The sequence below is a fragment of the Agelaius phoeniceus genome, chromosome 23 (assembly GCF_051311805.1).
Source record: "Agelaius phoeniceus isolate bAgePho1 chromosome 23, bAgePho1.hap1, whole genome shotgun sequence".
Taxonomy (NCBI): Eukaryota; Metazoa; Chordata; class Aves; order Passeriformes; family Icteridae; genus Agelaius; species Agelaius phoeniceus.
This window is the reverse complement of record NC_135287.1, coordinates 2,414,921-2,441,373: the sequence shown is the minus strand read 5'-3', so window position 1 is coordinate 2,441,373 and position 26,453 is coordinate 2,414,921. Positions and strand designations below refer to the sequence as shown.

General features: G+C 56.0%; 4 protein-coding genes across 5 annotated transcripts; 2 read left to right on the top strand and 2 right to left on the bottom strand.

Moving 5' to 3' along the window:
* Window positions 1-500: 500 nt before the first annotated feature.
* Window positions 501-9,243, top strand: ESAM (endothelial cell adhesion molecule). Its single transcript, XM_054647392.2, has 7 exons — window positions 501-609; window positions 5,867-6,021; window positions 7,320-7,533; window positions 7,610-7,765; window positions 7,931-8,053; window positions 8,151-8,289; window positions 8,682-9,243. Exons 1-7 carry the CDS (start codon window positions 564-566, stop codon window positions 9,031-9,033), a joined length of 1,185 nt encoding a protein of 394 aa, XP_054503367.1. The 5' UTR covers window positions 501-563; the 3' UTR covers window positions 9,034-9,243.
* A 1,152-nt stretch (window positions 9,244-10,395) lies between these two features.
* Window positions 10,396-16,157, bottom strand: NRGN (neurogranin). Its single transcript, XM_054647300.2, has 3 exons — window positions 15,995-16,157; window positions 13,489-13,695; window positions 10,396-10,595 (listed from the first exon to the last, which is right to left on the bottom strand). Exons 1-2 carry the CDS (start codon window positions 16,007-16,009, stop codon window positions 13,489-13,491), a joined length of 222 nt encoding a protein of 73 aa, XP_054503275.2. The 5' UTR covers window positions 16,010-16,157; the 3' UTR covers window positions 10,396-10,595.
* A 2,651-nt stretch (window positions 16,158-18,808) lies between these two features.
* On the bottom strand, window positions 18,809-20,671 carry SPA17 (sperm autoantigenic protein 17). Of its 2 annotated transcripts, XM_077190022.1 has the most exons (4): window positions 20,606-20,671; window positions 20,075-20,248; window positions 19,570-19,640; window positions 18,809-19,463 (listed from the first exon to the last, which is right to left on the bottom strand). In XM_077190022.1, exons 2-4 carry the CDS (start codon window positions 20,226-20,228, stop codon window positions 19,431-19,433), a joined length of 258 nt encoding a protein of 85 aa, XP_077046137.1. In that variant the 5' UTR covers window positions 20,229-20,248; window positions 20,606-20,671; the 3' UTR covers window positions 18,809-19,430. The 2 variants fall into 2 exon arrangements, with proteins under 2 accessions (XP_077046137.1, XP_077046136.1); XM_077190021.1 differs by lacking the exon at window positions 20,606-20,671 and having other exon boundaries at window positions 20,075-20,390.
* Window positions 20,638-26,293, top strand: SIAE (sialic acid acetylesterase). The gene is made up of 10 exons (XM_054647522.2): window positions 20,638-20,867; window positions 22,385-22,549; window positions 23,574-23,737; window positions 23,821-23,959; window positions 24,045-24,228; window positions 24,517-24,626; window positions 24,710-24,843; window positions 25,012-25,166; window positions 25,245-25,440; window positions 25,516-26,293. The coding sequence occupies exons 1-10, from the start codon at window positions 20,654-20,656 to the stop codon at window positions 25,795-25,797; spliced, it is 1,743 nt and encodes a 580-aa protein (XP_054503497.2). The 5' UTR covers window positions 20,638-20,653; the 3' UTR covers window positions 25,798-26,293.
* Window positions 26,294-26,453: the final 160 nt, after the last annotated feature.

Below are 26,453 nucleotides of genomic sequence, written 5' to 3'. Positions count from 1 at the left end.
TTCTGCCCCCGCCGCCTCCTCCTCCTCCTCCGCCAGTGTCTAATCTCTGCTGGGGCTTCGAGGTTTGACCCTGCTCTGATCGAGGACCGGGATAACCCTGGCTGAGCCGGGCAGGATCCACCCGAGGCTCCCGAGAACCAGGTAGTCAAAATTGCCCTTTTTTTGGATATTGTTTATTTTTCAGGATCGATGCGTTTATCTGAAGGGCGGAGGGGTGTTGGATGAGTGTGAGGGATGCAGAACGGGATGTTCCACCCTACTGGCGTGGGAGGGATGAGAATGGGGCGGGTTTGGGGTCCCTGTGCTCCGCCCGGGGGGTGACATTTGACATTGCGGTGCCGCACTGAACCCCCGCTTAACCCTAATATAACTAACAATAACCCACATAACTAATTAAAAACTGCGCGCTGTGGGGCGGGGGAGGGCCGGACCCCTGGGGGAGGCTCCGTGCGGGGCCGGGACACCCCCACGGGGTGTGGTGGGCTCGGGCCCGCCCCCACCTGCGCGGCCCCGCCCCCGCCGCCCCGGCCCCCCCGGCACCTGCTGCGGCGGCGGCTCCGGCCATGGGCGCGCTGCGGCGGGCGGCGCTGGCGCTGGCGGCGCTGCTGGGTGAGCGAGCCCCGGGACGCGGGGGGCACCGAGCGGGACGCGGGGGCCGGGGGATGCCGGGCAGGACGCGGGAGAGCTGGCGGGATGCAGCGGGCGAGGTCCGGCGGTGCTGGCGGGGGGAGCGGGGAACGCGAGGTAGCGCGGCGGGTACGGGGCAGGACGCGCTGGTACCGGGGGTGCGCCCGGCGGGACTCGGGAAAAGCGGGATGAAGCGGGCAGGACGAGCGAGAGCTTTTGGGAGGGCATCGGGCAGGACCCGGAGATACCGAGGGGTCACCGAGCAGGGTGTGGGAGCAGCCGGAGGCACCCGGGATCCCGACACCGCCGGGCAGGACCTGGGAAGCTTTAGGGTGGCACCGGGAAGGACCACCCGAAATCCATGGACCATGGGGTACCAGGGGCGGGGGTCACAGCACCCGCCTGTGTCTGTAACCCCAGTCCCCTACCCCAGCAGGCAGGGTGGGGGGGAAAGGGGGGAGAGATCCGCCCCCTTCCCCTTTTAAGAGTGCCCGGAGTGGAGAAAATCTGAGTCTTTCTGGGAAAAGCCATTTGTACGTTGGAGCTGCCAAACAGCCGCTTCCAGCACCCCCAAACCCGATGTACCCCCTTATGGGACACACCAGGGACTCCAAAGTGAGAGTCCACAGTTCACCTCCCTGCGTGGCACTGGGCAGGAAAACATCCACTTGTTGTCCCTTGTTTACTGGTGCTGCACAGCCATCCCAGCTGGTTTTGAGATGAGGGATCTCAACGCTTCTCTGTCCATGGGTTTTCCCTTCTTCCACCCCTAATTTCCCACCCTATCTGAGTCTTTTTGGAACTTGCCACGGCTGCTCCAAAAGAAAACATCCTTTGGCGTTCCCAGCGAAGGAGAGGCCTTTGGAGAAAGGAAACGGCCCCAAAAACAATGGCAGCAGCATTTCCTTCCAGTAGAACACTGGGTGGGGGTCCTGGAGTCGCCACTTGTTCCTCCTTGAAGGTTTTCTTCCTTGATAAAAGTTAATTAAAGCGTGCTTGTATGAGGCATGGGGGTCACTCAGCCCTTAAATCCCACCAGGGCACTCCTTTGCCGCATCCCGATGGCGTTTTTTGCATGGAATCGTGATGGATTCCCACCAAAAAAAATCACACTTGAACCCTGGGATGTGACATCACAGGCGCTGATAGCTCAAAAATGCAGCAAAAAGACCCTTTTGAACCCCAAATGTGTGTGTTTTTCCTTTCGTTTTGCTTTCAAGCAATCCTTCCTCGTCCCGTGGGATCCTCATGAGATTATGATGGGGAAAAGCAAAATGAGGGATGTTTGCCATCCCTGCTTTCTTCCCAGTCCCTGTCCCATCCCATCCCCAATCCCAACCCCAATCCTTTCCTCAATCCCATCCCAATCTCATCCCCTGCCCATCTCCATCCCATCCCATCTCCGCCTCTCCCTCCCACTCCAGGGGTGAAGCACGTTTCCATCTATAGCAAAGTCACATATGATTATTGCATTATTTAATTTTTTTTCCCCAAATTTGGTCTCTCTGGAGGATAGGGCACTTTCTGCCCCCCCCCGCCCCCGGGGTCGTGAGAAATGCCGCTGTGGATTTTCCCAAGGGACGCTGCTGCACAGCCCGGCATCTCCTATCTGCCCGTTTATAAATAGTCAAAGTTAAAGAGAAGAAAAGGAAAAAAAATTCCCCAAAAATAATTTTTAAAAAAGGGAAGGCTGCGTTGCAGTGCTGAGATGCTCCTTGACCTTTTTCCAAGCTTTTTCAAGGGTCCCTTTTCCGGCCAGATTCCCGCTGTGTATTTTAAATCCCAAGCTTGGTCTTTTGGGATTTAATTTGGGTCTGGGTTTCACATGACTCCAGTGCCTTAATCCTATCAACTGGGGTCATCAAACCCCAACTGCCTCCGGGATTTAATTCCCCTGCAGTTCATGGGTGAGAGACTTGGGGAGGGGGCTGCAGGGGGAGTTTGCTTTTTTGGGGGTTCAGGCTGTGCCAGAGTCAGGAAACAGCTTTTATTTGGGGGTGAAAGGATAAAATTTTAGATGAGGATAGGGGGATTGATATCAGCAGGGATTAATGTTAAGATTGCAGGGATTTAAAGGTGATTTTTTTCCATAGGGAATAAATTCAAAGGGAAATTTAAAGCTGTTTTTAAATTTTTTGTCACGGGAAAATATAAAGTATTTTAGAATGCTAAATTGTAAGATATTTATTTCAGAGGGGAAAAAAATTACAGCTATTTTTAAAGGTAAATTTAAGTCTATTCTGTTTTTCCATATGCAAAAAAAATCCCAGCAGATGGGCTGGGGCGGGGGGAAAACACCCGGGCAGGTGTTTAGCTCAGGGCAGCTGGATAAAAATCCAGGTTTTGAGCCCAAAGAGCAGGCGGGAGGGGCTGAGGGCCCCAGGCCCCCCTGGATGAGTATGAGCACCACGAGCAGCTTAATTTTTTCGATCTGGTTAAAGCATTAGAGGATTTGGAGCGTCGAGGTGGCCAAAGCCAGAGCTGTGCCAGGGGGTTCGTCCCGCGCCTGCAGCTCCAAACCCAGCCCCACCAGCCTTCTTTAGGGTCACATCTGTCTGAGATGGGGAATTTGGGTGAATTCCACAAGAAAAAGGGATGTTGGGGAGCGAGCAGCCTTCAGATCTGGATCCATTTCCCTCTCCCCCATACACTGGAGGGGAGATGCTGGAGCCGGGATCTCCTGTTGCCACGGGCGTTTTAAGGATGACAGAGCAAAGCTGCAGCCCCAGAGCACAATTAACATAATTAACATGCTCCTCGTTAGGTTTCAGGGTTAACACCCCCTGGTTTGCAGCCGGGAGCAGCTTTGAGGCACTCGGGGCTGTTTTGATGCCTTGGGGTGCGATGGGAATCCTCTGGCTGGTGCCAGAACCTTTTTCCCTCTCTGGAGCCTGGATTTCCCCAGGAATCCCCAGCACCCTTTGGCCCAGCACCTTTTTTGTGCCCAAAAAGCCATGCAGATGGAGGATGTGGAATGAAACACCTGGATTTTCCCAGCTGCTGGGGATGCACAGGGGTGTAGAAGCTGTGGAGTCATTTATCGATGCCATCTGCATAATTAATGAGCTATTTTATTAATAATTTTTTTATTACTATAATTATCATCATTATACTTATTATTCTTTTATTACTAATATCATTATAATCACTGTTATAATTGTTTTTGTAACTATTATAACTGTTAGAATTGTAGAATTGTTTTTATTAAATTGCAATTATAATTCTTCAACCAGGTCTATTACCTGTTGTCCATAATATTTCTAATACAATTATTGAATATAATTATTTTCTTCTAGATTATCCCAATTTAACACACTTTTATAATGATAGAAGAACTGGGCTGAAAACACCTGGATTTTTCCCAGTTGTTGGGAATGCAGGGAGGTTTAGAGGCTGTGCCATCTGCATAATTAATGAACTGTGTTATATTATTATTATTATTATTATTATTATTATTATTATTATTATTATTATTATTTATACTCTTAATATCAGTATTATAATTATTATGACTGTAGTTCTTATTGTATTGGAATCATTGTTATAATTATTATAATCACTATTATTATTATCATTATTAATATAACTTTTATCATTATTATTCCCACTTTTATAATTATTATTCTCACTTTGATCATTACTCTCATTATTCTGAGCACTATTATCACTTTCACATCCCCACTATTATCCCTATTCTTACAAAAATATACCTATATTTATAACTGTTATAAATTATATGTTCTCAATGATCTATTTTGTTCTGGAAATTCCAATTTAATGAGTCGCCATCCCATATTTCTTTCCACTTTCTCTAAATTTAATACAATTATCTGTATAATTACATATAAATACACTATAATTACCATTATTTTTCCATACTCTCTATTGGATCTGATACCACAGCTTTATATAATTAATAAATAATATTATCAATGATTTGGGACCTGCAGGCGCCTCCAGCATCTCCCCCCCCAAACCCTCCAGGATTTAAAGGTTTATGTTCTTAGCTCGGGTGAGCTATTTTTACGCATCCTCACCAGACTGGGCCTTATTTCTCCCAGTTTTTCACCAGAGAAAGGAAATGTAATTATTTTTTTTTTTAATTCCTGAGAAGACTTATCAGCCAGAGCAGAGTTTCCTGCCTGGAGCTGGAAGGCTCCGTCCGGAAATGGCACCAATGCCTTGCCAGGAGGGGGGGATGAACGGATGCGGGAGGAGGCTAAAAATACCCCCCAGCTCCTTGTTTTCCTCTTCCCACCCTGGAAAAATCCAATTAAAAACTCTGAGCTCTTAGGGAAAAGTGCAAGGTTGTTGAAAGCTCCCAAAATCCTTCAAAGCCAGGGGTTTTTCCCCCCAAACAGAGGGTTTGGGATGACGGGGCAGCATCATCCTTTCCCCCTGCATCCCGATGTGAGGCATCCCTGGGGCTCTGGCAGGGCAGGGCCAGCCGGGGTCACGGATCGATGGTGGATGCAGGGATGGAGCTGCTGGGATGCAGGGCCTGGTGATGTTCCCCTGGGAAAAACAAACCAGCCCCAGCACAAACTCAGCCTTGCCTGGGCTGATTAATTTTCTGGCTGAGCCTTACGGGCAAAGCTGGGAATGATCTTCCCCCAGGAGCTGAGCATCCTTCTCCAGTCTGTGGTACCACCCTTACCCCATCAACCCCTCCCAGTGCGGCTTGGGGGGATGCTGGGATGCAGGGGACACGGTGACAGGGGATTGGGATGGGATATTTGGGGTCAAATGAGATGGGGCACCAGAGGAAGCCATGCATGGATTATCCCACTTTAGTGCTGGCAGCAAAAATGGGGGATACTGGGAAAGGCTTGTGAGGTGCACATGGGAGAGCCGTACAAATAAATCCCATGGGATCTGGTGCAGCATCATGGGAAGCTGGGAGTACCCCAATACTGAGCTAAGGGGGGTGTTTGCCTGCTGGAGTTGGCTTTGTCCTGGGAAGGGTGACTTGTGCCTTAGGAATTCCCAAGCTGAGCGTGGGGCGGAAGCTGGGGTGGGAGGGAGCAGCAATGTCCTGCATCCTCCGGAGCAGGCGGAAAGCCCTTCCTGTGGCAGGGAAGGAGGCAAAATGTTCTCTTGGCTCAGCTTCCTGGTGATAACCTGGGATTGTTGTTTTTGTCTTGGGAATGGGGTTTTTTCTCACAGTCAGTGAGGTTTTGTGGAGAAGTAGCACCTGGGGTTGAGTCATTTCCCAATTTCTTCCCTCTCCCATGGGCAGGTGTCTCCTTGGCCGTGCTGGAGGTGCATGTGGGGACGAGCCTGGTGTTCTCTGTGGAGGGGCAGCAGGCAGTGCTGCCTGTCTGGTACACCAGCCACTCCCACAAAGAGCCCTACATCACCTGGATGCTGAACAAGAAACCTGCTCCCTTCCAGGTGAGAAGAGGGCAGAGGCTGCAGGACTGGAGATGGAGGGGACCAAGCTGGTCAGTGACCATGGAGGGGGTGCTGGTGGTGCCCATGATGGGGGGAAGCTCATGGTACCCACCATGGGGCAGTGGCCACAGTGCCTGTGGTGGACGGATGCCCATGATGATGAGGTGGCCATGATGGAAGGAAGCTCATGGTGCCCACCATGATGCTCACGATGGGATGGCGCTCATGGTGCCCATGCAGGGAAGATGCCCACAATGGGTAAATGCCCATGAGGGGGAACCTCATGGTGGCCCACAATGGATAAGTGTGCATGGTAAGGATGTGGTGTCCGTGATGGGGAGATGCCCACAAAGGGGAGATGCTCATGGTGGGGACGTGCCCATGGGGAGATGTGTGGGGTTCTCACAGTGGGGGCATGCTTGTGGTGCCCATGATGGAGAGTTGGCCCATGATGCGGTGAAGTTTATGGCACCCACCATGGAGAGGTGACCACCATGGGGGACGTGCTCATGGTGCCCATGATGGGGACATACCCATGGTGCCATCCCCATACCAACGGGGAGCTGCTTGTAGTGCCCATGATGGGGTGGTGTCCACGATGGGGGAATCTCATGGTGCCCACCATGGGGGGTACCCTTGATGGGGGGTGCTCATGGTGATGTGTAGATGCCCACAATGAGGTCATGCCCACAGTGCCTGCAGTGGGGAGGTGCTTGTGGTGCCCATAGTGGGGAGACACAAGATGGGGAGAGATCCAAGATGGGGAGATGCCTATACAGGGAGGTGTTTGTGGTGTCCATGGTGGGAAATGCTTACACTGGGGAGATGACTGGAGATGACTGTGGTCCTCATGATCAGGAGGTGCCTATGCTGGGGAGGTAGGTGCCCATTGTGCCCATAAGGGGAGATGCCCACACTGTGGTCATGCCCAGGGTGCCTGCAGTAGGGAGGTGCTTGTCATGCTCACGTTGGGGAAGTACCCATGGCGGGGGAGATGTCCTTGGAAAATGCCCATGGTGCCTACAATGGGAAAATGTCGACAATGGGGGCACCACTTTTGGTGCTCGTGCTGGGGAGATGCTCATGATGGGACAGTTGCTCATAGTGCCCATGCCAGGGGTATTTGTGCCTGTGGTGGGGAGCTGCCTGCAGTTCCCATGTCCGGGATGCTCAGCAGAGGTAAGGCTGGAGGGGGCTTATGCAGCAACCACTGCTCTACAAAATTTGGGATTTTGGGGGGCTTTTCTCTCCAGCAGCACGATCTGGAAGCAAAAGCATGTGTTTTTTCCCCTGTGCAGATCCTGTCAGTCATAGGCGGGGTGGTGAAGGTGGAGGAGACAGATCTGAAGTCCCGCGTGGGGTTCCTGTACCCCATCGAGACCCACAACATCTCGCTGTTCATCAACGCCAGCCGGGAGCAAGACTCGGGTCAGTACATGTGCACTGTCAACGTGGTGGATGACATCATCAGGATGCACAAGAACGTCGGCCTCATCAACCTCACTGTGCTGGGTAAGGCTCCCCCAGTCCCGCTGGCGCCCTTGGAGCTCCCCATGGTGTCCCTCAGGACTAACATGTGTGCCCACAGTGCCACCAGCCACCCCCACCTGCCAGCTGCATGGCAACGCCGTCGTGGGGGCCAACGTGACCTTGAGCTGCTCCTCCAAGAAGGGGAAGCCCTCGCCCATGTACCAGTGGCAGCGTGAGCCGCCCACCCTGCAGGTCTTCTTTCCCCCTGCCCAGGGTAAGGTGGCACCAGTGTGGGGCTGGGGAGGGGGCTGGAATATCCTGAGAAGATTCAGATTTCATCCCCTTCATCCCTGGCTTCATCCCCTTGACCACTTCCTGCACGAGGAGGTGGAGGGTGTAGAAGTGGCTTTGAGGCAGCACCCAAATTTCTCACCTGCAGACCGGGCCAAGGGCACCCTCAAGCTGACCAACCTCTCCCTGGAAATGTCGGGGGTCTACGTCTGCAGGGCTGAAAACCAAGCAGGTTCTAAGAACTGCAGCATTGTCCTGGAGGTACAATCAAGTGAGTACGTGTCCACAGGGTTGGGGAGGGGGACACAGTCCCCATGAGGTCCCTGTGGGAATAAGGCAATAAGGGAATCTCTGTCTCTCTCTGGCAGCAAGCACCAAAGCAGTCATCGCCGGCGCCGTGCTGGGCTCCCTGGGTGCCCTTGCCACCATCATCTTCTTTGCCCAGAAGTTTGTTGGCTACAGGAGGAAAAAACGTGACAGCCAGGAGGAGGGAGCCAATGAGATCAAGTGAGGCACTCTTCCTGTGGAGGGGGTTCAAATCATCATTAGGTTTCAGGGTTAACGGGCAAGGAGGGTGTGTGCACCTCTGGCCCATCATTTCTCAGGTTCAGAGTTAATAGTGGGGAAGAGTTCTTCATCTCTGGCCAGGCATCAATATGCTCCAGAGGCACCAATCAGGAAGAAAGTTTCCACCTGTGGCCAGTGGTCATGAGGTTTCAGATAATTCTGAAATTGCTAATGCAAGGGGATTTTCCACCTCTGTTTTCCCCTTTCCCTTTTGTCCCTCTGTTTGGGGGTCCAGGATGTCTGCACAAGCTCACTGCTCAGGGAGAGTACGCTGTGGGGGGGATGGAAGGGTTCCCAGGGCTGATCTCTGTGATGCTCTCCCCTCTTGGCAGGGAAGACGCCGTGGCACCCAAAACCCCATCGTGGGCGAGGAGGCCAGCCTCAGACACCATGTCCAAAACCAGCACCCTGTCCTCCATCGCCGGCACGCGGCAAGGCTACGGAGCCAGAGCCCCCTCGGACACCGCCTCCATCCTCACCACCACCGGCAGCTACCGGGGCCCCCCGGCCCGGGCAGGGGCACGGCCCCCCAGCCTCTCCCCCCCCGCCGTTAACGGGACCCCCCGGCGCCGCCCGGAGCCCCCCGCCGCTCCCGGGGCCTCGCTGCCCCCCTCCAGCCTGGCACGGGCCGGAGCCGTTCCAGTCATGGTGCCAGCGCAGAGCCGAGCGGGCTCCTTGGTGTGAGCACCCCCCAAAAACAGCGGTGCCCATAGCCAGCCCATCCCACTCCCTGATTCCTGGGGTGGTTTTGGTCCCTTTTTTGGGTTTCCTTTTCTTTTTGACAGATGCCTCGAGCAGCTGGACTCATCGTGGGTGTGTTTAATGGGTGCAGGGGCTCTCTGCGTTTGGAGGGACCGAGTCTCCCCATAAATATCACCCCCCAAACCAGCCCCAGCCCTGCCTCAGGGGGTCCCCTTCTTATGATTTTTTTTTCTATATCTATATATCAGGTGAAATGAGGGATTTTTTCACAAAAGAAAGTGGGGTGGGGGGAGGGGGGGTGATGGGGACACACACACACACACACACTTTTTTTAGGGGTTTTCTGATTAAAAGCTGCTGCGCTGCCCAGCACCGGCGCTTTGGGTGAGTTTGTGCGGATTTCGAGGCGGGGTGGGATGTCCCACAACCTTCTGGGTGATGTCATAGGGCAGGGTGATGTCACAGTGCACCAGCCAAGCTCCTCAGGGTGAGGTGACATCACAATGCACGTGTTGTCACACCCATGACCGTGATGTCACACCCATGACCGTGATGTCACACCCATGACCATGATGTCACTCCCTGTGTCAGGACATACAATGCCACAATGAGTGTGTGACATCACAGCACCTGACTGAGGCCTGGATGATGCCATACAGGCATGTCACATGTCCATCAGGGATGTCACACTTACCATCACACAGCAGGGATGTGACACGTGCCTGTATGATGTCACACCCACAGTCACGCCTGGTAGTGACATCACACACAGTGGAATGATGTCACTCCAGCCATCACACACACCTGTACAGTGTCACACACCCAGCAGTGATGTCACACACACCTGTATGGTGTCACACACCCAGCAGTGACATCACACACACCTGTATGATATCAAACACACCTGTACAGTGTCACACACCCAGCAGTGACGTCACACACACCTGTATGGTGTCACACACACCTGTACAGTGTCACACATCCAGCAGTGATGTCACACACACCTGTATGGTGTCACACACACCTGTATGGTGTCACACACCCAGCAGTGACGTCACACACACCTGCATGGTGTCACAGCAGCTGTCACTTGTGCAGTAGTGACATAACCACCCTTCTCATGCCAGCACCTCCCAAGTCATCTCCCACCCACGAGTGATGTTACAGCACACCCTGATGTCACATCCCATACCTGGCAGTGATGTCACACGTGCCTGCAGCATGTTGTACACACACATGGGAGATCCCTGCTGGCACCCCCTGCCCCACAGCCCTCCCACCCCTGCCCGCTGTGACCTCACCGCTCTGCCGGTGGCATCAGAAGGTACCGAGGACAGCCCGGGGCTCTGGCAGGGGCGTTTATTGGGGCCGGGGGTGTCTGGGGTGGGAGGGGGCAGCCAGGGACAGGGGCAGGGCCTGGCTGTGGGGGGACCCCGGGGGATGCATGCGGGGGGCAGGGGGTGAAGCGGGGGCTCCTGGGCCTCGGCGGGCAGCGCTGGGAGGGGGTCGGTGGTGAGGGGTTTCCGCTGAGCAGCTGGTGGCCCCTGCAAGCAAGGAGAGAGGGAGAGGTCAGCCTGGGCATGGCCCTGCCTGTACCCTGCACCCTGTACCCTGAGCCTTGCCTGTACGCTTCACCCTGTACCCTGCACCCTGTGCCCTGCCTGTACCCTGTGCCCTGCCTGCACCTTTAGTGCTCTCTGCACCCTGTGCCCTGTCTGCACCATGCACCATGCTCTGCCTGTACACTGAACCCTGAGCCTTGTTTGTACCCTGTGTCCTGCACCCTGCCTGTACTCCTGAGCCTTGCCTGTACCCTGTGCCCTGCCTGCACCCTGCACCCTGTGCCCTGCCTGTTCTCTGAACCCTGAGCCTTGCCTGTATCCCGAGCCCTGCCTGCACCTTTGGCACTCTCTTCACCCTGTGCCCTGTCTGCACCCTGCACACTGTGCCCTGCCTGTTCACTGAACCCTGCACCCGGCCTGTACCCTGTGCCCTGAGTCTGGTTTGTACTCTGTGCCTGCCTGCACCTTTAGTGCTCTCTGCACCCTGTGCCTGCCTGCTCCCCATGCCCTGTCTGCACCTTTAGTGCTCTCTGTACCCTGTGCCTGCCTGCTCCCCATGCCCTGTTCTGCACCCTGCAGCCTTCACCCTGCCTGTACCCTGTGCCCTGACTGCACCCTGCCCACACCCTGCACCCTGCTGTCGTGCTGCTCCTGCAGCCTGCACCCTCTCTGTGCCCTCCCCCTGCCCACACCCTGCCCATGCTCTACTTGCAGCCCGCCCACACCCTGCCTGCACCCTTGTCCTGCCTCCACTGCTGCCCACACTCTGCCCTCACCCAGCCCAGGAACCTGGGGGGGACCCCTGCATGCACCCCCCTAGGCAGAGCACCATGGCAGAAGGAGGGGAACCCGGCTCCCTTGCTGCCAACCTGCTCAGCCCCCTAACAAAGCATCCCAAAGGAACATCTGGGCCCTAAGAAGCTGCACAGCACCTACACTTGGCAGCTGCTTCCTCACTGCAGCCCTCTGACATCCTCACTGCAGCCCCAGTGCATCCCTGCTCAATCCTCACTGCAGCTCCAGTGCAGCCCCAGTGCATCCTCCCTCAATCCTCACTGCAGTCCCATTGAATCCCCATCTCCAGTTTGTTCCTATTGCATCCTCACTGAATCTCTGTTGCTTCCCCACTGCATCCCCAGTTCATCCTCACACATCATCACTGCATCCCCCCTTTGCAGCCCCACTGCAGCCTCACTGCATTTCTATATTGTCCCCACTGGATCTTCACAAAATCCCGACTGCATCCTCAGTTCATTCTCATCCCAGCCCCACTGATTCCCTCTCCATCCTCAGTGCATGCTCACTGCATTTTCACTGCCTCTCCGGTGCATTCTCACTGCATCCCCACTGCTTCCCCACCACGTCTCAGTTCTGTTCCCACTGTAGCCTCAGTTCATCCCCACTGTGTCCCAGCTGAGCTCCACTTCCATCCCCACTGCATCCCCAGTTCCTTCCCACTGCAGCCTTGTTGAATCTTCACTGCATCCTCACTGCATCCTCCTCTTCCTCCCTACTGCATTCCCGCTGCATCTTCAGTCCATCCCCACTGTATCTGCACTGAATCCCCATTGCACTCCTACTCCATCCCCACTGCGCCCCAGTCTCATCCCAGCTGCACCCCATTCTCATCCCAGCTGCACCCCAGTTCCATCCCAGCTGCATCCCAGCCGCATCCCAGCTGCATCCCAGCTCCATTCCCAGCTGCATCCCAGCTGCACCCCAGTCTCATCCCAGTTCCATCCCAGTTCCATCCCAGCCGCATCCCAGCTCCATCCCAGCTGCATCCCAGCTCCATCCCAGCTGCATCCCAGTTCCATCCCAGCTGCACCCCAGGCTCATCCCAGTTCCATCCCAGTTCCATCCCAGCCGCATCCCAGCTCCATCCCAGCTGCATCCCAGCTCCATCCCAGCTGCATCCCAGTTCCATCCCAGCTGCACCCCAGGCTCATCCCAGCTGCATCCCAGCTGCATCCCAGCTGCATCCCAGCTCCATCCCAGCTGCATCTCCCCCAGCCCCGCCACACTCACGTGGCCGAGCCGGCAGCGCGCCCTCCCCGCCGCTAACCCCGAACCGGCCCCGCCGCTCTCCGGGGCCATCCCGCGCTCACGGCGCAGGGCACGGCCCGGGCACGGCGCAGCCACCACCGGGGCTCCAATGCCACGCGGCCTCGGCACCGTGGGCGCTTTTTAAATTTACCTTTTCCTGCCAGGAGACTGTGACACAGGCTTTTAAAAATAGCATGTGCTGAGGCGAGGCGCTCGGGGTGGTGTTGCTAAGGGAGAGATTCAATCCAAATCTAGGGCTGCGCCTTCCCATCCTACTTCCCATCCTTCCCAACTACTACGGCGCGCACCCAAATTTAGGGCAAGGCAGGGGCTGCCTGCCTGTGTGTTTCCATCTCCTGGGAGGAAAAACCCCTTCTCCACCCTGAACCGGTGTGGGGAAGGTTGCTCCATCCCAAATCTGCACAGGGAAGGATGCTCCATCCCGTATCTGTGCAGAGCAGAATGCTCCATCCCAAATCTCTGCAGGAAAGGATGCTCCATCCCATATCTGCACTGAGCAGAATGCTCCATCCCAAATCAGAATGGGGAAGGATGCTCCATCCCAAATCAGCTTGGGGAAGGATGCTCCATCCCAAATCTGCACAGGGAAGAATGCTCCATCCCAAATCAGAATGGGGAAGGATGCTCCATCCCAAATCTGCACAGGGAAGAATGCTCCATCCCAAATCTGCACAGGGAAGAATGCTCCATCCCATATCTGCGCAGAGCAGAATGCTCCATCCCAAATCAACAGAGCAAAGGACACTCAGAGCAGATCCTTACAGAAATGACCCAGTTTTGGGGGGAAGAAGCGGGATTTGGGGGGTACCTAGTCGCCGTTGCGGAGGTCGCCGCCGCGGGTGCTGTTGGCGCACTCGGCGTCCTTGGTTTTCCGATCAATCTCGCCCCCTTTGATCTTCTTGCGGGTCATATGGCCACGGAAACTAGCCTGGATCTTGGCAGCTGCCGCGTTGGCATCGGGATCGTCCAAAGGGATGTCCAGGATGTCCTCGTCCAGCTTTGTGCAGGCTCCCTCCTGACGGTGACAATGGCAGGGTTACAGCTGCTGGCACCTCAAACAGCGCAGCCCCCTCCCCAAATGAATCCGTTCATAATGGTCTTAAATGAGCCCCTGTTCTAAAAATTAGGTTTACTCATTAAAAAATTGGGTTCCTTTGCTAAAAATGAGGGGTTTGCTAAAAATCAGGGTCACTTGCAGGTGTCTTGGGGAAATGGCAACCCTGGACCACACGGCTGCAGGAAGCCAGACTCCAGCCAGGGTTATGATGCAGGGAGAGGAAAATCCATGGGAGCAGAGGATGGGTTCTGGGGGGTATTTTTGGCAGAGGGCTGGGGGCCATCCTGCACAAAATGAGCTGGTCATGCCTCAGTTTCCCCTTTCCTCATAGCCTGTTGCATCCTCCTGCATCCCTCCTCAGGGCTTTGGTTGGAAATACCAGGAAATTTGGGAAAGCAGTGACTCCAGAAGGCAGGAAAAGCCCCACCAAGGACAAATCACTGTAACCCATTCCCCTCCTGCCACATCCCACCAGAGCAACTGGACTCAGCAACAAGTTCAATGGGAAAAAAAAAAAAACGTGGGAAAATGAAATGAGGTGGAAATGAGCTGGCATTGGATGATCCAGGGCCAGCAGCTGTGGGGGTGAAGCCTTTGTGTTGCCCCACGAGCACTTAAAGGAGTTTTGGGGGGCTTGTTTGGAAGCTGTAGATTCGGGGGGGAGGAAGCTCATCCCATTGGCTCCACCGAGTTGCTCAGGTTGTTTTACCATTGTGAAAGGTGAGGATGGGTCCAAGGTGGAAATGATATGTCCAAGGTGGAAATGATATGTCCAGGGTGGAAATGTTATAGCCAGGGCTGGAAATCCTATAGCCAGGGGAAGGAAATCCTATATCTAGGGAAGAAATCCTATATTCAGGAGAGATATCCTATATATGTAGAGGTGGGGGAGAACAACCTATATCTAGGGGAGAAATCCTATATACAGGTGGGAGAAACCTATATCCAGGGAAGGAATAGTATATCTGGAGAAGGAAATCCTATAGTCAGGGGAGAAAACCTGTACATGGAGGGGCATATCCTATATCCAGGCGAGAAATCCTATATCCAAGAGAGAAATCCTATATTAGGAGAGAGGAAATCCTATATCCAGGGAAGAAATACCATATACAGGTGGAGGAAATCTATATATGCGGGGGTATTTCCTATATCCAGGGGAGAAATCCTATATTTAGGGGAGAAATCCTATATTCAGGGAAGAAATCCTACATACAGGTGGCAGAAACCTATATCCAAGTTGAGAAATCCTGTATATAGGTAGGAAAAACATATATTCAGAAGGAAAAAATCCTATATCCAGGGGAGACATCCTATATTCAGGGGAGAAAACCCACAAACCCAAAACTAGGGGGCCATATCCTATATTCGCAGGAGAAATCCTATATCCAGTGGAAAAACACCATATCCATGGGGTGAAAATCTATGCAGCTGATGAAAACTTGTATCTAAGGGAGAAATCCTATATTCAGAAGGAGAAATCCTATATAGGAGGGAAAAAGTCCTATACATAGGGGAGAAATCCTATATCCAAGCAGGAAAAATCCTATATCCAGGCAGGAAAAATCCTATATCCAGGGTGGGCTTTGCCTCTCTGGAGGTGCCCAGGAGGAGAGATGGGGGCTTTTCCTTGTGCTGCTGTCTTAGCAGGTGGAGGAAAACGGGGAAAAGTGGGGAAAGAGGAAAAAAAAAGGGGAAAGGGGGAGGAAAAGGGGGAAAGGGGCAGGAAAAGTCAGGGGATCAGGGAGAAAGGGGAAAAGGATGTGGTTTTCTCCCCAAGCCGGCTGGTGGCCAGAAGGGAGGGGAGCTCACCCTCGGGTGAGGAGAGAGGGGTGCAACCCCAATGAAGCCCTTTATCCATGGGCAACCCCCGATCCCACCTGTAGAGCAATTGTGGGGTGGGGGGGAAGAAAAAGCTCAATAAAAGCTGGATTAGAGGACGGGGGGATTTCCTCAGGGGGCTCTGGGGTGCAGGATGCTGGCCGGGCTCTGGCCCCGGTGGGATGGAGTCCGAACCGGTGTGAGGCAGGAGCGGGGATCTGGGCGGCTGGGGGCAAGAAGAGCCCGGGGGCTGCAGCAGCGCTGGGGGTCGCGGAGTTGGTTGAGCTCTTGGTGGGTGCAGCACCCCCCGCACCCCCGCCCCCAGCACCCCAAACCCCCCCAAACCCCCCCAAACCCCCCGGCCGCCCCCAGCCCCGGGCAGTGACCAGGGATCAAAGGCAGGAGCGGGAGCAGGGCCGGGGGAAGGAACGGGACCTACATTGCAGCAGTCCATGGCGGAGGGCGGGTGGGCGGCCAGCGGCGGGCGAGGGGCTCCGGCAGGATCTCGCTTCCCCGGCAGCTCTCCCGGCGCAGGTGGCAAGTTGAGCGGAGCCGCTTGCCTACGTAATGCGCTTTCCTCCGGGCGAGCCTATCAGCCCGACACCCCTGCCAGGCTTTTGGGGGGGAAGGAGGGGTGCCTTATTTTTTTTTCCTCCCTTTCTCCTTTTTTTTTTTTTTTAATTTTTTTTTTTTTTTATTTTCCCTCCTCCAATTTTATTTTGCAGCCTCCAACTCCCTCCTAACACTTAAAGGAGCCGGCAGCTCGCTTTGGAGTTTCGTGGAACACAACATCACATGCAGAGGATGCGAGCCAAGATGTGATGAGCCTTGCCTTTGGCGTGGAGGGTTTTTTGGGGGACAAAGCTATAGCAAATGGGGGTAATGGGTTCATTTTTGGGGGGTACATGACCCACAGTCATGCTGGAGGCAGGTTTTGCCCCCCGGGTTGGTTTGCACGGGGGAAAAAAAAACCTTCTTGACCTACTTAGGACTTGGTCCTGAAGGAGGGTGAGGATGAGGATGGAAAGGATGAAGATGGTGAGGAAGGGTGGGCATGATGGGACACAGTGTCCCACCGAGCACCTGCAGAACCCCAGAGCTGATCTGCCCAGCTGCAGGCTCCAAGCAGAGGAGTGGGCTCCACTTTGGGGGTCTGGGGGTCCCTTCCCCACTCACAGGAGCATCTGCCCCCCCCACATTTGGGGTGTTCTCCAACCAGACCTGCAGCCCCAGCCACTTGCACACCCCCGGTGCTCCCTGCAGACCCTGCTGCCACCCCAGACCACGTCGAGGTGCTGGGGCTGGCCGGGTGAGCTGGGGCACCCCGGGAATCAGGAGGGACCCCCAGGGCAATGCAGGGGGCTGCAGCCCACAGCCCCCCCATCGCCTGCCTCGCTCGCCTCTAATCCGGGTTTGGGAGTTGCTAAGCAACTGCACAAGTCGCCCGTGGGCTCCGCGCCGAGGCTGCTCCAGCCAGCCCCCAAAACACAGCCTGGCCCCCCCAAGGCAGACACAGCACCCCCGGCCCACCCGCACAGCCGGGCCCCACTGCCTCTCCCTGGCCAGGTTTGCTCACAGGGGTCATCCTGCCTGGGGGCCTGGTGGCACTGACCTTCCTCTTTGCCACCACCATCATCTTCATCATCACCTCCGTTCGCATCCCTGTCCCACTGACATCACTGTTTCTGGCACTGAAATGGGCACTGTCCCCTCTGCTGCCACCAGCCCTGTGCCCATTCCTGACCTCATCCCCATCACCTCCACCACCTTCTTCATCCCTACCATCATCCCTGTCCCCATCTCTATCATCATCCCTGTCGTGCTCCCTATCCCACTTCTTGTCCCCATCCTCTTCATAATGCCAATCCCTGCTCCCATTCCCAGCTTCAACCCCATCACCCCTGTCCCCATCCCCATCATCACCCTCATCCCTGGCCCTGTCCCCTGCCATATCACCATCCTTGTTCCCATTCCCATGCCATCTCCTTCTCTTTCTCCAGGGCCACTCCTGCTGGGTGCAGGTGGTGGCACCTCTTGCCCCTGACACCCCAGCTCCCAGGACACTCTGCTCCCCATCCCACTCCACCCCATCCCAGGCACATCCCACCACTGCCACCTCCCTCAGCTGCTTCACCCACACTTGGAGGTTGATGGGGGTCAGCCCTGCCCCAGCACATGCCAGGCACCCAATTTCCCCCTTGGGAAATGCTCCCAAGCATCCCTCAAATTCCCCTGGGAGCCACCCAGCTCTCCCACTGGAGCCACTTTTCCACCATCACTTCTTTCCACCAGCACTCCAGGGTGGGTGGGGGTGGGGGGTGGGAATAGCTCTGCTCCAGAAAACCCTGCTGCAGCTTCCAGGAGAAGCCTTGGCAGCTCTGCTGGGATTTTTGATGGGAAGAGATCCTTCCCTGGATTTTAGACCCTCCAGATCCATCACTGCCTGCTCCAATGAGGAAGACCAGGTGTTTGTTAAGTGGGAAGGGTTTTTGGGGTGATCGATCTGAGTCAATCATTAGGAGTCATAGATCTGAGAAGTTAGCCCCAAAATTAGGATTAGTCCCTCAATTAGCCCCCAGAATCTGCTCCCTCCGTGGCAGCCGGGTCCTGGCAGAGCCGCCGAGCGCCGCCGTCTCCCGCAGGCTGTGGCTGCGGAGGAGGGACGCGAAATGCCAGAACATTTCTAATCATTAATGGCGGTTTTGAGCCTGTTCCAGGCTCTGCATTTTTCCTCCCTGGACCCTTTCATCTGAAGGATGCTTTTTCAGGTGCTCCAGCACCTCCAAAATTTGAATTCCAAGGAAGCAACTCAGATTTTGGAAGGGGAGAATGAGAAGTGCAGCTGGCGAGACCTGCTGAGAACATCCCGCCGTCGTGGTTTGAGATGGTGGCACCGAGGTGTTAAAAAATCCTTTAAAAACAGGGAAAAAATCCTTAAAAGAAAAGGGAATTGGATGCTGGAAGGATGCCCTGGGCGGGCAGTGTTGCCGGCTGCCGAAGCAGGAGCCGGCAGCCAGCGAGGCGGTGCTGGAGGGGGGGTCAAGGCGTAGCTGGTTGGCATCAGCCCCGGCACGGGGTCCCCGCCAGCTTTTTTTCCCCATCCCTCCTTCCTGTTTTTCCCGGGGGAGCCGCTGTCATGCCCCGTGCCGTGGGCGAGCACCACATATGGCGATGGAAAACAGGAAAGAGGGGGTAAAAACGGGGTGAGCATGGATGGGGGGGTTCAGTCCTCTCCAAAAATAGAGCAGCCAGCTTCAACGCAAACCCCACTTTTTAGGGGGGATTTTAAACCACACTGTATTAGAAAATATGTATTTCACAGGTAGGAATAGGAGTGGGGGGCTCTTCTGTGCCCCCCAGAATTCCATGGAGGTATCTCAGCTTATGGAGGGGGGTAGGAGAGGAGCAATGTCACATCATTCCTTCACGCTGGGATGTTATGAAGTTTCTTCCATCCTCCAGGGATGCAGGGGCCTAAATATAGAGGCTAAAAATATCATCCCGTACCCAGCTCAGCCCCAAACTCAGGATTTTTCGGGGAGAAATCTCAGGTGATCGACATTAATAACAGCGGGGACCTCGTTAATAAAATTCCTCATTAAAACAGCACCGCAGGGGCAGGATGGGAGTGGAGCACCCACCCACGGGAAAAGGGCAGGAGCCAGGGGAGGACCAAGGGGTTTTTTTTAGTTTTGGGGTTGGACAGTGGGAAATGGGGGATTTGGGGCAAGTGCTGCGGTTGCATCTCTGGAGAGGTGTCCCAGTTCGCGAGGGTTATGGGGACATGCTCCCCTTTGGCTCCTCTCCACACATTTTGGGGCGGAATCACAGTGATCCAGAGCTGTGCGTGCTACCTGCCCCCCTGGTGCTGCCTGCTACCCCTCCATGTCCTTGGCCTCTTTCAGGTCCTGGAGGAAAGAAGAAAATTTAGATGCTGTGGCACAAGGAAGGCGGGGACAGGGTGGGAGCAGGGACCAAGTGTGGCTCTTGGCACCTGAATGGAGGGCAGCCTACCGTGGAAGGAGGCCAGGTGAGACGGTCGTCCTCCAGCATGGCTCCCCACGCCACCGGGTCAATGCCACTAGCTGGGGAAGGAGGAGACTTGATGCCACATGCAGTGGGCACCTGGTACCACGGGTGATGGGCACATGGGACACGCACAACATCCAGGGTGATGGCACAAATGGAAGGCCCGATGGCCGTTGGTGGTGGACATTTGAGACAGGCACAAGGCTGTGGGCAATGGGCACAAGGGCAGGTTTGGGCACACAGGAGAGCCCTGATGGCCATTGGTGGTGGACATTTGGGACAGGCACAAGGCCATGGGCAAGTTTGGGCACACAGGAGAGCCCTGCTGCTGTAGATGGTGGGCACAGGGGGCAGGACTGACACCCTGGGCAAGGGGCACATGTGGCAGGCCTGACGCCCTGCTGATGGGCAGATGGGGCAGGCTGGGCAAGCAATGCAGCGTGGGGCAGGGCCGGCAGTGTGGGGGTGCCTGCTGGGCAAGGCCACTCACCCTCTCTGCTCTCCAGCAGCTTTTGGAAGTACTGCGCTGCAAAGGCCACCACGTCGGTGGGCTGCTCCCGCAGCACTTCCCGCGTCAGCCCCTCCAGCAGGTTCCGGAAGCCGGCGGGCACCCTCATGCTGGCGTTGGAGGCGGCGATGGACATGGTCGCTTCTCCTGGACTCTCTGCAGCGGTACAGCCCGGGATTAACCACAGCCCACAGCGCCCGGTTCCACCGGGCAGCGCCGGGACTCGAACCCGCGGACCAAAGCCTCAGGGGGCCAGAGCCGCCGCTAGGGGGAGACACGCTCCCTGCCCGCCGCGCACGCGCGCCGCCTCTCTCTGCGCGCGCGCGGCCCCGGCCTGGGCGGGGTGAGCGGGCGCGGAGGGGCCGCGGCTCTCGTTCCCCGGTGTGCCCCGGCTCCCGTTCCCCGGTGTGCCCCGGCTCCTCTACTCCGGTGTGCCCCGGCAACCCTCGGCCCCGCGCTCCCGGCCTTTCTCTCGGCCTCTCCCGTCAGAGCAGGACGGGGCCGCGCCTGCACCTCAGGCCGTGCTGCGGACGCCGTCGCTTGGCAACCGCCCCCACCGCCATGGGCGGGGCGTGCCCAGGCCCCGCCCCCTCGCGCCGGGCCCGCCTGAGGGGCGGGGCGGGCCGGGGGTACCGGGGGGCACCGGATGGTACCGGGCGGTACCGGCCCGTACCGGGGAGTACCGCGGGTCCCGGCGCCCTCGCAGTCCGCTGTGCCCCCAGGATGGCGGCGTGTGCGCTGCTGGCGCTGCTGGCTCTGGCTCCGGCGGCCGCAGGTAAAGGGCTGGGGAAGGTCACCTCCGACCCCCCAGCCCCGCGGGCATCCTCTGCAGCCGGGCCCTGGAGCGAGCCTCCCCTGAGACCCCCCGAGACCCACTTCGGGGCAGCTGGCACGGCCAGAAGCCCTGGCATCACAGCAGCCCGGCTCCGATGCCCAGGGAATTCCCCAAGCCCTCCCAAGCCCTAATTTGGTGCCCTTTGCACGCTCCGAGCCTCGTATGTGCATTGGCACTTCCCCAGCCCCGCTTTTCGGGTGCCCCTCTTGGCACCTCCTGTAAATCCTCCCAGCCCCACTTTGATACCCTTTGAACCCCCAGCCCCTCTTTGATGACGTTGGCACTGCTCTGAGCCCCACTTTGGGGGCCTTGGTGCCCTCCCAGCCCCACTTTGGGGCCCTTGGCATCCCCTTTAGCCCAGTTTTTATGCCTTTATTACCTCCTCACCCATCTTTCACACTCTGCACCCCCAAGCTCTGCTTCTGTGCCCTCTGCACTCCCAGAGCCCTGGTTTGACACCCTCTGCACACCCTGAGTCCCACTTTGACAAGCATGGCATCCCCCCAAGCCTCAGTTCAGTGCCCTTCGCATCCCCTGAGTCCCACTTTGATGCCCTTCACACCCCCAGCCCCTCCCCAGCGCCCTTGGCCCAGCTCTGCTGCCGTGGGACGATGCTTTACGTAAGGTGGGAGCCGCATGCGGCTCCTTGGTGGTGTCTCGTGGGCTCTCCTCCCTTCCCTCCTCCCTTCTTCTTCCCTTCCCTCCTCCCAGCTGCTTTTTATAGCTTCCACTCTTCCCTGGCGTCTCAGTTTTAGGTTTTTTTTTCTCCTCCGACTTGTTTTTTATATAACTCGCAGAGCCTTGTGGCATGAGGCAGCGGGACCAGCGATGCAGCTGACTCCTGAGGGGCCGAGGACATCCTTCCTTTCCTTTCCTTCCTAAAACCCAGCCTAGGATGAGCTGCAGAGGAGATGAGGATCCATGAGCTCTGCTTTGGTCACCAGGGTTCTCTGCCCAGATCACCCCTCACACATTACTTCTCACCCCCTTTTCAAATATGATTTTCTTTTCACCCTGTAAAAATGGGGCTTTGAGGGTGCCAGGGCTGAGCCTTCTCCTTCCATCTCCACTGAAGGTGCCTTTGCCAATGCTGCACATCCAATGTTTTCCATCCCACCTTTGACAAACCTTTTTCCAAGGGAAAAATACATCAGAACATTCATTAGCAAGGCTGGGCTGGGAGAGACACTCCCATGCTGTTATTAGAGGTATTTTTACCAAAATCTGTACCCAAATCCATGTAATACATGATGTAACATGCTGTCTATATTTTAGGAGGTGAATTCCCTCTTGTGGAATTTAAATTCTGCCTCTTCCTCAGCTCTGTGGTGGTTTTAACCACCTTAAAGCTGAGCAGGAATCTGTAAATTAGGTGGGATTTCAAAAAACCTGTACTTAAGAGGGAGTCAGGGTGTTTTTCTCTCAGAGCTGATGTTTGCACTGTTTGCTGATTCCAGGGGGGATGCTCAGCTTTGCCTCCTACTATGGTGACCACATGGTGCTGCAGCAGAAGCCGTCAGGGGCTGTGGTGTGGGGCCACGGGGAGCTCGGGGCCATGGTGACCCTGACTCTCTCAGGTGCCAGTGGCCTCGTCATCATGGAGAAAACAGCACAGGTTAAAGGTCAGTCCCAGACTTTCACTGGAAACTGATGGTTTTGGTGGCCAAAGAACTTGTCTGAACCCAAATCAGAGCCAATGCTAGGGTGGGTGAGACAGGGTTTGGCACCACCCCTGTGTTTGTCACACTGCTGCCCTGGAGCTGCAGAGGTGCTGGTGACATTGTGCTTTTCCCTCTCCAGGAGACCTGGGGGGCTCAGCCATTCCCCTCCCCAGCAGTGCAGCCTTTGCTCACTTTGGTTGCCAGCAGTGGCTCCCGTGGGCTCCCAGCAGGAGCCGAGCTGCTGCTGGAATGGGTGGCACCGCACAGGCTGAGCTGAGCAGAGAGGCTGTGGAGGGGACAGGGGGAATTTACCTTCTCTCCCTGTCTAAACCAGGTCTGAGGAACCTCCAGAGCACTTCCAGGTTGTCTTTTGATCTCTGCCCTGTGGGATCTCGAAGCCCCAGAGGATGTTGCCTGTGCAAGCAGAACCTTCCTGGAGCTGGGAGGGCTCAGGGGCACATCAAACCCCAGCTACATCCCTGCCTGAAGAGTTGGGAGGGAGCTCATCACCTTTGGAGGGTAAAAGTGCTGCCCAAGGGCACCTCCATAAGATGAAGAGCCTGGAGGTGTCTTGTGGGAGAGCAGCAATCCAGGAGATCTGCAGGATCCAGCCAGAAAATCCATGCTAAGCTCCAGCAGAATATCTTTACGCTTCGATTTGGCGCCTCTAAAATTAGCTGGAGACATCTCAGTGTCACACACACCAAGCTGCTCCTGTAATCCCAGTTCCTCCCAGCAGCTTCTGCTCTGACACACATTTGTTTTCCAGGTTTTCTTTTTTAACCCCTAAATTCCTGCAGGAGAAAGGTCCCTCTGATGCCAGAGGTCTTCTGAAATCCATTTCCTCAACCTGTCTCTGGTGGAGAAGCTTTTCCTTGTTGCCTGTCCTTCACCACTGGTTGATGGCTGCTCATCCAACATCCTGGTGAAGGTCTTGAGGCTTTCATAAGGGTGGTGGAAGATAAGCACCATCCTCTTCCTCCAGGACCTTCTGGGACTTGGACAACTGTCCTGGACCCAATGGACCGGGGTGGTCCCTATGCACTGACAGCTGAGCAGGGCTTGGAGAACGTGACACTGCGGGACATCTACTTTGGAGATGTGTGGCTTTGCAGTGGGCAGAGCAACATGGCAATGACAGTCCTGCAGGTAAGGCCCCTCAGCACAGATCAGGCAGGAGCAGGTAGGGATCAGGCAGGGAAGCACCCTGCATGCTCCTGGCCCTTCTTCAGGTGGCCAATGCCAGCCAGGAGCTCGCTGCCGCCGCTCGCTATCCCTACGTCCGTGTCTTTGCTGCGGCGCCTGCCCGCTCCAGTGTGGAGCTGGAGGACCTGGAGCAGATTGATTTGCCATGGTCCATTCCAACAGCTGGTGAGTGCAATGTGCCTCCAAGAGAGAGCTTGGAAATGGGTTTTTTCCCACTGTCTCCCTTTGCAGCCTGCTGTTTCTTGAGCAGAAAACCTGGGCCACGGGAATTTCACCTACTTCTCGGCCGTGTGCTGGCTGTTGGGGCGCTCCCTCTTTGAGGCTCTGGGGACCCCCATCGGGCTGGTGGAGGTGGCCTGGGGAGGGACCCCCATCGAGGCCTGGTCCTCCCGCCGGGTTCTGAAGGCATGTGGGCTCCCAGAGGACATGGGGAGGTGAGAGAAGGTGCTGTGGAAACACCTCCTGCTGTGTACCACACTGCTTTTGGGGAGTATCCTCATCCCTTCCCACCCCACCTCCTCCCCCAGAGCCTCACAGCCCCCTCTATGCATCATTATACCCCCTCTGGATAAAAACCCCTCCCATGCCAAAAGCATAAAGCACATCTGGGTGGATAAAGGGAGAAAAGAGGGACCCCAGATCTCCCTTTGCCGTGGTGCTTGCTTCACCCTAAAGGCTGCCATGTGCTTTGTGCCCCCCTTAAACCTAGCTTTGTCTTCCAGCACCTCCCCACATCAGCATCTCTCTGGCCCACAAACGCCCTCTGTGCTCTGGAATGCCATGATCCACCCTCTGCTCAACATGACCCTGCGGGGTGTCGCTTGGTACCAGGGTGAGCCCCCATTTCTGTCCCCTGGGGTGGAGCAGCCCCCCTGTCCCACTGAGCTCTCACCAGCTCTTCTTTTTGGGGGACAGGTGAGGCCAATACCCTCCTGAACACAGACCAGTACAACTGCACCTTCCCTGCACTCATTGCCGACTGGCGCTGGGCGTTCCACACCGGATCAGCCGGACAGACAGAGCCACGTCTCCCCTTTGGCTTTGTGCAGGTGTGGGGGGTGAGAGGGGTGACATCCCCTGTTGTCCTTGGGGGATGCCCAGGAAGAGGATGCTGTCAACACATATGCATCCTGCCAAGTGCTGAAAATCCCAGGCAGGGAGCACAGCGGCCAGTTTTGGGATCTGAGCCAGTCCCCCATTTCCCTTGTGCCTCACAGCTGTCCACCTACCACCGTGGGAGTGCAGACGACAGCTTTGCCCGGCTCCGCTGGCACCAGACAGCTGACCTGGGGCTTGTTCCCAATGCCAGGATGCCCAGCACTTTCATGGCTGTGGCCATGGATCTGGGTGATGAGCACTCTCCCTATGGCAGGTGAGTCCTGGGCTGGGGTGAGGGTGTAGGGATGGAGTTTTTGGGTTCCAGCTCCATCTTCCTCCTCTTCCTGGGCAGTATCCACCCCCGGGACAAGCAGAACGTCGCTCACCGACTGCTGCTGGGTGCCATGGCTGTGGCCTATGGGGACAAGGGCCTCGTGTTCCAGGGACCATTTCCCACCCAGGCTGTCCTGGAGGTGACCAGGGGGCTGCTGAATGTCACCTACAGCCAGGAGCTCATCTGGCGTCAGAGGGACACACAGGCATTTGAGGTGAGGAGTGGGATATCCTCTCCAAAGAGCTGCAGAAGGGAAGGCAGCACTGATGGGTGTTTTTCCCCTCCCCAGGTGTGCTGTTCCAGCCAGGCCTCCCCGTGCCAGTGGCTGCTGGCACCAGTGGTGGCAGTAGGGTCCCGCACGGTGACACTGGCCCTGAGTGGCTGCAGGACGCTGGTGCTGGGCCTGCGCTATGCCTGGGCCGAGTGGCCCTGTGAGTACCTGGCCTGCCCCCTCTACAACTCCCAGGGGCTGCCTGCACCCCCCTTCCTGCTGGACACCCTCCCTGCAGGGAACACTGCTGAAGGGAGGGAGCTGCTGCTCCTCCCCAGCTCTGGGTTCCCCCTAAATTAGGGAGATGAGTGAGCTCAGACCTCTGGCAAAGCACTCATGGCTCCTGGCACTGTCCCTTCCCAAGCCAGGGAATCATAGACCTCATTACTACCTTATTAATTAAACAAGTTTTCAGCTCCTCTGTGGACTCAAGCCAAGGCTACAGGGTGGGGGGAAGGGGGGAAAAGCCAATTTACAATTAAATACATGAAAAATTATGTAAGGAGAAGCAGCAGGACACACCAATGGGAGCTGAACCCCTCACTGCTGCTCCCATGCCCATGGAGATGGTCCTGGCCCTCCAGATACCCCATTTCTCTGGGCATGGACTGCTGATCCCCAGGGTAAGGTGCTCACAGGATTCAGGGATCAGCTTCCAGCTGCAGGGTGGAGAGGGGGAGAGAGGAGCTCTGCCAAAAAAACATGGCCAAATACTAAGGCTGGGCTGGGACAGGGAACTGTGGAGGGCTGCAAGTGCCTTCCACCTCCCTCTCTTAATAAAAAGTTAATGAACCAACTCATTTTATTCCTGGATCTCTCATTTTATTCCTAGATCTTTTTTTCCTTCAGATGAGCATTCCTAATCCTCCATGCCCCACTTCTTGCCAAAAAAGCAGGGAAATTTGTGTGGAAGAGGCACAGTGTGGCACCCAGCACTTAAAAAAAGAGACCCAAGA

Excerpts from the sequence above, each read along its gene's own strand:
- SPA17 (XM_077190022.1), bottom strand. The coding sequence starts at position 20,228 with ATGTCCATCGCCGCCTCCAACGCCAGCATGAGGGTGCCCGCCGGCTTC. Across the intron at positions 19,641-20,074 it reads GCTGCTGGAGAGCAGAGAGG|CTAGTGGCATTGACCCGGTG; the intron begins GTGAGTGGCCTT and ends CTCCTTCCCCAG. Across the intron at positions 19,464-19,569 it reads TCACCTGGCCTCCTTCCACG|GACCTGAAAGAGGCCAAGGA; the intron begins GTAGGCTGCCCT and ends TCTTTCCTCCAG.
- ESAM (XM_054647392.2), top strand. The coding sequence starts at position 564 with ATGGGCGCGCTGCGGCGGGCGGCGCTGGCGCTGGCGGCGCTGCTGG. Across the intron at positions 7,766-7,930 it reads CTTCTTTCCCCCTGCCCAGG|ACCGGGCCAAGGGCACCCTC; the intron begins GTAAGGTGGCAC and ends TCTCACCTGCAG. Across the intron at positions 8,054-8,150 it reads TGTCCTGGAGGTACAATCAA|CAAGCACCAAAGCAGTCATC; the intron begins GTGAGTACGTGT and ends TCTCTCTGGCAG.
- SIAE (XM_054647522.2), top strand. The coding sequence starts at position 20,654 with ATGGGCGGGGCGTGCCCAGGCCCCGCCCCCTCGCGCCGGGCCCGCCTG. Across the intron at positions 20,868-22,384 it reads TCTGGCTCCGGCGGCCGCAG|GGGGGATGCTCAGCTTTGCC; the intron begins GTAAAGGGCTGG and ends TGCTGATTCCAG. Across the intron at positions 25,441-25,515 it reads GGGACACACAGGCATTTGAG|GTGTGCTGTTCCAGCCAGGC; the intron begins GTGAGGAGTGGG and ends TCCCCTCCCCAG.